Below are 12,937 nucleotides of genomic sequence, written 5' to 3'. Positions count from 1 at the left end.
CCGAGACGTTTCAATACAATTATTTGAAGTTCTAAAACTGACTGGACACTAATCGAGCGAAACAAAAGCTTCTCTCGCCGTTAGGTTTTCACCGGAGAAGCACTAGCAACTCACGAAGTAACCGTTTAATATAAAATATCAAAAAAATATAATATGTCGAATATATATAACTTTTAAATCATTTATAAAAAGAAATATTTTTACATCAAAACATTATTATATTATTGATGTAAAATTAATGTATTTATAATGTAATTGGTACCAAAAGCAGTTCCAAATGCAGATACGTGAACGAATACGCTTTTTAGCAATGTTATTAGGTGATCCAAATTGATTGCATTACTACATTTTTCATTCTATGCAAATAAATCATTCCAGTTAATGCAATGGATGTGTCGTTCCATGTACTCATAGAATGAAATTACTGAGAAAAGTATTTTAATTATTAATTAATAAAATATAGTATAAATTTTTTGTAAATTATCGTATTATTATTTTAAAAATTATTGTATTATCATATAAAAAGTTAATTCTAAAGTTATGAATTTTACAATTTAAAAACTGACTTATTTTGTTCAAGAAAATCAAGAACGAAGATTACACATGTTTATTGCCGTCACGAACAATCGTAAAATAAAATAAAAATAAGGAAAAATAGAGCATGCGGAAGTCATATAAAAAAGTAACATTAGAAAATTAATTTCTATGATAACGTTATCGAATGAACGTGTAACATTAGAAAATTAATGTCTACGATAACGTTATCGAATGACTGTATAGTGTATAAATTAGGATTTCAGTTCTCACTTAGAGTTGAGTTTTTGAAACTTTGCAAAAAGTTGTCTGTACGATTATTTAAAAATTTTAAAAGATTCAATTCAGAAAATATCATGGAATTAATTGTCAGTATATTATGGCTTGCCATAACAGCGGAAAACTTGGCTAATACATTAGCGACAAATTATTGCAACCTTCAATCATGTAAGAGAAACAATGCAATTCATACGATGTGCCAATATACCGTAAGTAACAATAAATATATGTATAATAAAGATATGTATAAAAATATGTATAATTATGTATATAAATATACATAATTGTACATTTAATTTTGTGTAGGGAAAATTAAGTCATTTATTTTTCTTAAATTTAATTAAGTATCAATACAGAAGATTATTTTAATTATTCTAAATTATAATTTAAAATTTTATTTTAAAAAACTTTATTGACGAGATTATTTAAAGCTCTATGGACGACGTTGTCTCGTTAAAAATTTGTTTATTGATTTTACATAAATATAAGTGAAAAATTTATTAATACTATATTTTTTATTAGGACTTTATCGCCTTTTTGACAATAAAAAAACATTATATTTCAGTATTTAATGCTACATTTTATTTTTAAATATAATTAAACTGTATAGATTCCGTATTTACTGATACATTATTATACCTACGCTTGAAAACTAAACGTTGCAAACGCACGACACTCGCCTTAATATAGATCTTTTAAAATGTATAACAAAAGTTTAATTTATGTAACATATAATTAATCCCATGACATTACATTATAGTCACCAACACCGGGGCCAATGTGCTTGGAATATAGCAATGTAGGTTTTACTGATGCTGAGAAAGATGCTATAGTAAACAAACACAATGAACTGAGGCAGAGAGTCGCATCGGGTAAGGAAATGAGAGGAACGAACGGCCCGCAACCTCCGGCGGTTAAAATGCCGAATTTGGTAAGACATAATGAAATACGTTATTATGATAAACTAAAATATTTTCAAAATCATTATAAATATTTGCAATACTAATTAACTTGCAAAAAAAGCTATATTGAAATAAAAAAATAAAAATAAAAAAATTGGTGAGAAATGAGTTTATGATTAATCAAATTAATTTTAATTTTACATAAAGTACAAATCTCTTACTTCACAGTCTTATAAATTAATTTTATTTTATACACATTTTAAAATATAAATATATAGAATTTATAATAGAATTCAATATTGAATGCAGACAATAGAATCCTACACTGAAAAAGAGTTTAGTAGAGTCGGTGAAATAGTTTTAATTTCAATTAAATGTTTGATTAATATAATCGTAGTAATTTTAAGTAATTATGTTAACAGTAACTAAATATAATAATAGTAACCATTGTTATTAAACGATTACTAAATGTTATTGAATATTTAGCTATACTAACTGACTGTTTAATTGAAATTATTTCACCAAAGCTTAGTAACTATTATTTAGATTTTATTATTATTAGACTCTCTTTTCAGTGTATTTATAATTTTATATATTGTACAATATTGAATGTATACAGAATGTATTGCCCATTTGCTACAAGAACGACTCAAAAACATTTTCTAGTTTAATTATTTGGAGTCATTAAAATCTTGCAAAACTATTTTTAAATACAATTAAATCTCCCAAGAATTCTGTTAAAATTTAATCTTGCACATTTAATCTTTTACATGAATAAAAATATATTCAATTTTTATCTACAATTTCTTAGACCTGGGATCCTGAATTAGCGACGATTGCTCAAAGATGGGCTAATCAGTGCACGTTTGAACATGATGCTTGTAGAAACGTAGGTGAGTAATAATCTATGTAATTACATTTATAATTGTGAATTATAAAATATTAATTAATATTAATTATTACAAATAACATATTAATTGTTCTAAATATTATCGCAGAAAGATTCGCAGTAGGTCAGAATATAGCCGCAACATCTAGCTCGGGTAAAAATAAGTCAACTCCAAATGAAATGATTTTATTATGGTACAATGAAGTAAAAGACTTCGATAATCGTTGGATTTCCTCATTTCCGTAAGCATTTTAAATAATATTCTAAACAAACAGTTATACTTTTAATTAACAAATATACACATTAGAGCATTTAAACTAAATTTCAGAAATTATGTCTTTTATGACAATCGCTAAACATTTTATATATATGAGAATTTTGAATTTATTTACCTTCAGCATACAAGACTAAGAAGGGAACTTGGTTTACAATAAATATTATATATATTAAAATATCAAATATTTATGCAGAAATTTGATTAATTTATTTTTTAAAACGTATATATTTATTATATCTTATATATGTCTATTATATATGTCTGATATTTGTTTATTATATGTATATGTCTTATACATTTATTAACTACTTGAGTGGCATTGACGCCTTTTGGCATCAAATTTTTATGTGTTTCTGGAAGCATTGATGTCTTTGACGTTTCTTTTAAAACTTATTAAAATGATTTTTCTAAAACATTGTTTTTAAAAGGTTTTTAAGGTAGTAAAATTTAAATGTGAAGTGAGAAACTTAAAATTTAAAATGACTGACCAAATATAGCAAATCAAAAATTTTAAATAATACAAAAAACATTCAAAAACTGTCACAATGTTTTGAAACATTGCATCTAAGGGTTTTTCAGACCGCAAATTCAATGTCAAAAACTTGAAATTTTAAAGGTCTGTCCTAATATAACACGTAAAATAATGCAGTGATTTTGAGAAACTCATTCAATTTTCATAAAACTGTATCTAATTTTTTTGTGTGTCAAATAAAATAAAAGTTAAAAACGAAGAACTGATTATGGCTCATTTAACGTGAATAAATTTTGAGAGCCATATTTTTTTTAAAATAAAAAAATTTATAATATTTTAAACAGCAAAAATATGCATATTTATAAAATAATAGAAAATAATAGAAATACAATCTTCAATACAATTGTGTAATTGCATGAGCTATATTAAATTTTTGTTAAACAAAAATTAATATTTCTTATTTGTAAAATATTTTTTAAAATACTTTACAAAATTGAAATTGCTGTATGTATTTGTTAACATATATGAAACTTCAAACAATTCTATTTTATATTCAATTTTTGAGTGCAAAAAATTGTTGTAATATTTTTATGGTCCTATATATTATACATATATGTTACAACTATATTGCATGAGTCATCTTAAATTTCCAAATTTTGATCACAGATTTGGTTTTAGAGACCTGATTTTATACACAAAATTTTACAGAAATCGAAGTACTTTTTTCTGCCTTCAGGAACACATTTTATCCGAAACGTTCTTCCGCTCAAGAAGTTAAATATAAAAAACTTTATTCTAATTTAATAAAATAATCTGTACACAGATCTGACGACAACATTCTGATGAAAGTAGGACATTATACTCAAATTGTTTGGGCTAAAACAACGAAAATCGGGTGCGGACGAATAATGTTCAAGGAACCAGATAACTGGACTAAACATTATTTAGTTTGCAACTATGGTCCAGCTGGAAATGTGCTGGGTGCACCAATATACGAAATAAAGAAATAGATTTGATCATCACCAATAATTTCATTTAAAAGATGTTCTGATAAGTAATACAATATAAAAAATAATTAAAATAAGAACATAAGGTGTATAACAAGGAAAGAAATAAAATGATTTTAACAGGGTCCATTTTTATTCACTATATAGTATAAATATAATTTATCAAATTTACCCAGACAACATCATGACGTTTTAAAAACGACTAAAAGACGTCTCAAATTAATTACAAAGAATCTTATGAATATAAAATTTTATGAATACAAAATTTGGGATTCTGTCACAAAAATTGAGAGGATAATGTATCAGCCTGAAGTGCTATTGTGCACTATAAATTCTCTAACTTCAAACTTTCATATCACTGTAAAAAATGACTTGAAGAAGAAACTTGAAGTACTGTCCGGAGACAATTTTTTAATTATTATCTTCGAGTGATGTATCTCTCTTCACGAATATGAATAACCAAATTTAGTATCAAAAATAAAATAATTAAAATGTCACAAAAATATGACAAAATCTTTTTTAAGAACTTTGAACTGCAGCTCAGTAACGAGGGTAGTTACATAAAATTTTTTTAATTCCGAAGATTTTTGCACGCAGCATGAAGAGAACAGTTTTGCTGAAGCAACTTAAATTAGACACAAATTTGAAAATAAATATGTTGGATTGTCTAAAAAGTTATGTTGAGCGCTCAAGTTAGCAAAATCGCAAAATGTTCAAACTTTTTGCATCATTTTATTATTATACTTGAACCTAAGTATATAATCATTTTGATCCAACATTTATTTTCAGATCTGTATTTTTCAGCACAAGTTTTACCAAAATCGTAACTTATAACATGAACGATTCTTAACTTATTAAAACGTCTCGTCATCTGCTTGAATAGCACCCTGCGATCCGGCAGCTCGCTCGATTACGTATTACATTACTCGCACCTTCTTCCGTTTACAAACTACTCATCCCCGCGGGCAGTCCAGCCTGCCGTGGTGATTCCGCAAAGTGATCCGTAGCCTTCAGGTGCGCGCAACGACGAGAAACGTCAGCGCGTATTCATCGTCTCTGAATTGCGAATGGATACGAGCGATCCATATATCAGAAAGTCAGCGGCGCTCCGGGTGTGCCCGTGGCTTCCCGGTGAGCGCGAGAACACACGCTCGTCCACACATGCGAGGGAACGTGAGAGAACCCTCGAAGAAGAAGAAGAAGAAGCGATATCTCGCGTAGGGCAGGAGGAAAGGTGGCCGGCCATTAGGGGCTCTAAACGCTTTTTAAAACCGGATTCTGGGAGGAACGTATCGAGTGTCGGACGCGCAACAATGACGCGGGCAAACATTCCGATATACAGGCCCACCCGCGGTGTACGTCGTTGCACAAGGGATACGATCTGCGACATGGACGATGCAACGTGCAGGTAATGTTTGGACGTGCGTTAGAAAGCGAGAAGAATAGACAGTGACGACGAAAGCGGAAGAATTTGTATTCGCTGACAGCGATTTCCTCGAAGCGACAGCTATTAGACGAAAGGTGAAGTCTTGTAAATTCGCTAGAAATTTGGGGAGTTCAGGAGCGATGTAAAAATTAAATTGCAATTATTGCGTTCGATCATTATGCGATGAATAAGAATTGTTAATTTGCACAATAGCAAATTTGCTCGGCAGAAAGGATCTTGATCTATCTAAAACTACATATTAAAAGCATTAAAACATTAACTTTACCTTCAATATCAAATTTCCAAATTGCGCTCAGAGAAACCAGTCGCTTAAATAAATTAAACTTAAGGTACCATGTGAAGAAAATCTTGATATCCCCGATCACCTTTTCATTTAAAGTGATTCAAAAAGTTCATGAACATACTTAAATTTCTAAAACAAATATCTGCACTTGATTGTAGACAAAATAAAATGTAGTATAATTTAATTACTATCTAATAAAAAATTATTTCAATGAGAAGTGGATGCATGTACTTTAAGAAAATACAATTAATAATGAAATAAGAAATTTAAAAAATCAAAACTTTTTTATTTACGTACTTTAAATATTTAAAATAATTTGTGTAAAATTTCATTACAATGTAGAGATCAGTTTTGTAAAATAAAGAAAATTTATGTATTTATTTACAAAATAACTGAACAGACAATTACAATAAAATTTTATATAAATTATTTTAAATACTTAAAGTATTTACCGTCAAAAAATTGAGATTTTTTGTAATGTTGTAAAAAAATAATTAAATTGTTGATAACAAATAAAGTAAATAAACTATAAAAGTATGTTGTAAAATAAAAATATAATCTTATTCACACAACTTTTATATGTATATAATTAGTAAATAATATACTAGTATATAGCTTATTTAAAATAAATAAAAGTTAATATTAAACACATTTTCAAATTTTATTTATTTTGCAAGGACTGTATATCTAATATATATCCTTCTTTAAGAAACTTCCGTGGATAAAGATCGATAGAACACACACACACACACACGCGCGCGCACGCACGCACGCACACATACAGAATATCCATGACAGTACCTTCTGAAAGATTAAATCGTAAAACTTTTCATTTTTATTTTACCTGAAAAAAGTAGAGATGTGAAACGAAATAATCCAGAGTTTCCCGAACTTTTGTGAATTGCAACCTATTTTTTAGTACAGCAAACATCCATGACACATCTAGATTTAGTGGATACGAAGAAACGATTAGGAAGGAGGATAGATTAATTATTTATGTATATTTTACTGCTGTTCTTTTTTTAATTTTTTATCAAATATACTTTTTAATCTATTTTTTCAGATATATAGAATGTATGCAAAAAATGCGCTTATTTTTTATTTATAACAGCATGAATGTCGATAACAATACGAATCATTTTTAGATGCAAGGAGTTTTTTCGCAATTTGGTTTGAATTCCAACCATCGTTGAAAATCCAATTTCACACGTGTACAAAATCGTGAAAGGCAACAGCACTTTTAAAACTTCGGTAGAAAAAATTAAATATGTTTGTTGAACTGATAATCAGAATTGTATCAATTTTTGCGATCTTCGGACAAAATAACTAATTCTTCGTCGCCTTTCATCGATATGTTAATAATTATAGTTACACCGTCGCCATGAAACATAATTGAAACGTAATAAAGTGTAATTAATATTCTAAAATTTTGCGCAACCCACAAAAAATCAGATTACCTTTAAGTCCACTTTGGGAATCCCTGGAATGATCTGTACATTTTGTCGGCAAGTACAAAAGTGACAAATGATGTCACAAATATTTGACGACATAACTCGACTTAATAATAACAGATTATCGGTGTAACCTGAGAGATTAGGGTAGGCTTTTCTCGGGCAGTAATCCGGATGCATTTAAGTAACCGTTGAGTTAACCCAAGGCCACCCTCCATTATGAGATTTGGAACAGGCCAGACTGACAGCGAAGCACCTGCTAACCTGCAGGGAACAATGAAAAGAAAAACAAGGAAGAAATCATGCGACGAATTATTTATGAAGGAGATTTTAAAGTCTCGGAAGTAGTTTTTTTTTTCTTTTAATTTAAAAACTCTAAGAAAGTACTTAATGGGAAAGTGTCTAACAGAATGAAACTTGGCTAGCTACTGAAGAAAAAGAGGAACTTTTACAAGAGAGAAAAGGGAACAAAGTTTTATATCGTCAGAAAAGAAAAGGTCGAAACTCACAATCAGTATAGTGGATGGAGAGGGATAGAGACGGGCAAGAAAGGTTCGTGCTCTAGAGAAAGAGGGCTCTAGAGGGCTCGCGATCATATATCTGTAGGACAGTAGGGGGGTGTCAACGAGCCCGACGAAGTCCCAGCGGGGTTTCCGCTACCCGAATTGCTACCGGGACTCCCCGGGTGGTGTGAGAATCTGGTACACTTAACGCTAAGCTACCGCAGCGGCTCCCGGATTATCCAGTTCTGTCAGTTGCGATCGGCATCCGTGTCACGTCCAGGAGGAAAGTTAACATTCGCGTGCCGCTCATAATCCGCTTCCAAAGTTTGGCTATTGGCGTGCATTTAACTGCAATTAAGGCTAGAAGGAAAATTAACGATGCCGCGATATCAATAATTTTCTAGACTAGAAATGATTAAAAAAAAAGAAAGATGCATATAAGCGAATTGTATCCTTCTAGGGGTGCAATCAAATGACAAAATTTTACAATTAAAGATGAGAAAGACCTACGATTATAGGAGGATCTTTGCGCTGAAATAATATTAAACTTGTGATTTCACATACAATTTCTGATTCTTTTTGAACTGTCTGACGTTACTTTCGATTTCAAACACAACTCTTAGATTGAATTAGAATAAATAATATTATAGAATTAAGTTGGCAAATAAATTTTATATTACTGATGCTAACATTGCCTCTTTTAAAATTCTCCACCTTAGAAAAAATGAAAAAGCTGTTACTAAAAATACTTTCTCGGCCAGAGTTTGAACCTGGATCTTCCTATATTCTATTCGGTCGCCCTAATCAGTTCGACCACCAAGGCACTTACAAAATTTTAATCTCCCATATTATACCACGTTTGATTAAAGTTAATAGAATATTTAACATTTACAAATTGAAAGAAAATATATGTAATTAATTTGTTTAGAAATTTTTTACTCGTATATTTGATTTGATTCTAATTTATGTTGCTTCTTTTTTACTTAAAATTGCATTTTTTCAGTAGATTGCAAAATGATTATTTTATAAAATAATAGTTACGAAATGTATTATGCATCAATTACAAATCAGTATTTACAATTAAGTGATCTTTGGCAGTTCAAAAGAACAATCAACAAAAACTGCCCCTTACTATCAACATGACAGATAAAAAAATTTATGAAAATATATATTTTATATAAATCTAATTTAAAAACTGCCAAACTGTGTCAACAAATATCTAATATATATTAAAACATTGTCTTATTAACTGTATTAACTCTTTTGTTATAATTGCATAGAAGAATATTTAATATCATTAATTTTTAGAAATATAGGATTCGCAAAACAGATCAAATTATACTATGGAACTTTTTTGAAAATTCAAGAAGAAAATATTTGCAGCAAGATCATAAATTTTCGTCTGTTTATTTATTTGTTGCGTTGATATTGAGAGACCGTTTTCGTTAATTTAGACTATCAATTAATTGTAAATAACTGATGTATAACACATTTAATCAGTTTTGTAACTGTTATTCCGTAAAAATTTGTAATCTATTGAAAAACTAAATTATAAGCAAAAAACAGAAGCAACACAAATTCGAATTAAATATATAAAATATTTCTGAAGAAATCAATTACATCCCTTTTTTTAACTCTTCGATTCGATGAGTGAGCATATTATCCTTTCATACTTCCCTCGGAATCACAGATTCATACGTAACCGCGTAACATACCATAAAAACGTATTGTAATGAAAAAAAAGGCGGAAAAAGAGCACGGAGACAGAGACGCGTGTGCGTTTCCGAGGGCGAAAGGGCGCAACCCACCGTTCCTCTCCCTACGTCCTTTACAGTGCGTCGCATAAACGAGCAAGGGGATTCTCTATTACACGAGGGGTTGCAATCGGCGAGACTGGTGACGCCATCTTGAATTTAATCGCCGGGAAAATGGTGGTGGTCTCGAGGCAACGTTGACGGACGAATATCGTTGCCTGATTTAAATAACTGATTTAAAATATGAGCTCATACTCTTATATGAAAAATGAGATGCATAGATTTATCAAGAAAATATTGCAATTATTCTAGAATTTGTACAATATTATAATATTAACAAACATAACAAATACACTATAAATTATTAATAATTCCACCACTAATATTATAATTAATTATAAAAATATGTAAGATTAAGAGGACAAAACACAAATTGAATTATTATACACAACTTGAGCAATTTTTACAATAATAAAATACTGCTCATTTAATAATAAAAAAATTAATGCATTATAATTTTTATATTTTGTGTAAAGAGAATTTAAGAATATTTATTATCACTAAAATATAACAAACACGTATAAAATGAGTCCTAAATGAGATTAAACACTTATATGATTTATAAATATTTATTTCAACAATAAATCCCTCAAGTATATAACAAATACAATGTATAAAAATAATAAATATATATAAAATATGCATATTAAATATGCATTGTTAAAATATATTCAGTCTTTGAATATTTACACCTTACATATACAATTTTACATATATATTTACATATGTAACATATAAAAATACCACTACAGCTATCCTATTGAAGTCATATAAAAAGTTGTATATATATTATTTATTACTATTAGTTGTACAAGGCAAGATACGAGGAAAAAAGGACCTGGAAGACAAAAACGTCTTGACTGAAAAATTTAAGGCAATTGTGACAAAACATCCTTAAAATTGTTTAGAGTCATATTTGATAAAACAATAATTACCAAGATGATTGCCAACATGATTCGTTGAGAGAACATAACGCTAGAAGAAAATAAGAGAAAATATATATCACGTACATATTACGAGTATATACACTGTGTTATACAAATATATACACTGTATTTTGAAAGAGAAAGAGTAAAACATAAAATAGAAAAGTGTTTCTTAGGTTGGAATAAAATCGAAATGGATTTTTCTCTACGTTAAATTAGTTGCAAGTTAACTAAATTGCGAATGAAGATATAAGATAAATTAGATTATATAGAAATAAGCGAGTATAAAACAAAAGTTTTGTAAACCAATTGAAAAATAATAAAGACTATATGCGTAAACATTGTGCTAAATAAGTATTTGTATAATATTATTTGATGTCAAATTGGGTAAACCTCTGAATCAGTATAAAAACGATCGACTCGTAGTTCAGCAATTCGCGAATTTGATCCATGTATATCTCGAGTTTATATGAAATTGAGTGATGAAATGCAGAAATAAATGAGATAAATAATAAATTACAATCTGTTTCTCGAAAATTCATATTTTAAGATGAAAATGAACGTTAGATTGGATCACGATGAAATCGCAGTGACAGAAATGTGTTATCCGACTTATATTACTGTAAAATTCGGACATTACTTATCCTAACTTATATCTACATTCACAACTTATCTAATTTACAACGTTGCAAAATATTTGATTGTTCCCATTTTTCCTTTCTTTGTCGTAAAAATTTGTCGTAATAAACTCGGAGATTATTGAGTTTCTCGCGTGTCTAAATTCGCCATTTAATAAATCCTCTTTCTAACTGGCGTAAAACTTTTAGAAATTTTCTAAGTGTTGGAAAATATCCAGATAACGCATTTATTCGATGAACATTCTATTTAAATATTTGTCAAGAATAGTAAAGTATTCCAAAAATATATTAAAAGGTATTTTATAAATTTATAGAATACATAGAATAATGAAAATAGAACCGTAGTTATTAAATCATCGATCATTTAGAAATCAGATACTTATGCGAATATAACATATAATGATAGAAAAAAATAAGAATTTTAAAATATGTATATGCGTTTATCACACACATACATATAATAAAAATATAATTATAATTACAATTTATGTATATTTATATGTATTTGTACTATTTACGAAATATAAATTTATGACAAAAAAATATTTAAATTGTCATCCTATATCACAATTCTTTTTATTTTTAATATATATGTATGATAAAATATACTTTAACGTTCTTATCGTTTAATTCTACTTTATATTTCAAGATTTATTTTTACATTTGATCGATGATGTAATAATATTAGTAACTGACCTTACTAATATTATTACATATCAACTTGTACGGATAATATAAAATTGGATAAATATATTAAACTCGAGAAAAAAGGCCGATAACTATCAGAGCAGAAACTTAGTACTCAAATAGTATTTTTTATGTAATTTTATATACGTTTTCTGATTCTCCGAACTGCGCGGCGTTACTTTCAATCTTATAGATGTTTGTGAGCATCAAATATTATTACATTATCAGTTTAAACGATATATTGTGAGGACTCTCCGACAATTGCAATTTTCGACCAATGTTCTATTTGTATCAATAATAATTTGTTTAAAAATTAAAATTATATCAATTTGTGCTTCATTCATTTATATTTATACGCAACAATAATCCATGGCACGGCTATTTTGCGACTCCTTGCGGTAAATTGAAAGATGCAAATTCAATCCAAATACTAAGAAAGAATGTGATTTCGTCAATTTACAAGTATTTTTTTTTCTTTTTTTGCTTTAACAATTACTTAGTCTTGCAATCAAGATGGACGAAGCACTTTGTCTCTTGAGTTTCTGAATTTCTAATGAGACTCCGTGGAAGCTCACGACATTATTAAATATTTATCATCGAAATTCACGGTACAACGATTTAAAGAAGAATCCAAATCTTCTTCGGAAGCCATATGTATTTTTAATATTAAAAAAGATTAAAACTTGCGCTTCCTTAACTGCTGTATTATTAACACTAAGAAAGATTAAAGCATGTGCCATTAATTGGACTTAACTTTCATTTACTCGATATTTTCTTGTAATTATCAATTTAATATTCGTTATATTACTTTTCTCTAATTTAACAGCT

The 12,937-nt window shown here is 28.6% G+C and overlaps 1 protein-coding gene across 1 annotated transcript; it reads left to right on the top strand.

The window, feature by feature from the left end:
- Window positions 1-890: 890 nt before the first annotated feature.
- LOC105199703 (venom allergen 3) lies at window positions 891-4,363 on the top strand. Its single transcript, NM_001304591.1, is given in 5 exon segments — window positions 891-1,022; window positions 1,574-1,744; window positions 2,527-2,608; window positions 2,714-2,846; window positions 4,177-4,363. Coding segments are annotated over 5 exon segments (705 nt in total).
- Window positions 4,364-12,937: the final 8,574 nt, after the last annotated feature.

Source organism: Solenopsis invicta, chromosome 16 (assembly GCF_016802725.1).
Source record: "Solenopsis invicta isolate M01_SB chromosome 16, UNIL_Sinv_3.0, whole genome shotgun sequence".
Taxonomy (NCBI): Eukaryota; Metazoa; Arthropoda; class Insecta; order Hymenoptera; family Formicidae; genus Solenopsis; species Solenopsis invicta.
The sequence above is the reverse complement of the archived record's forward strand: the minus strand, read 5'-3'. Positions and strand labels throughout refer to the sequence as shown.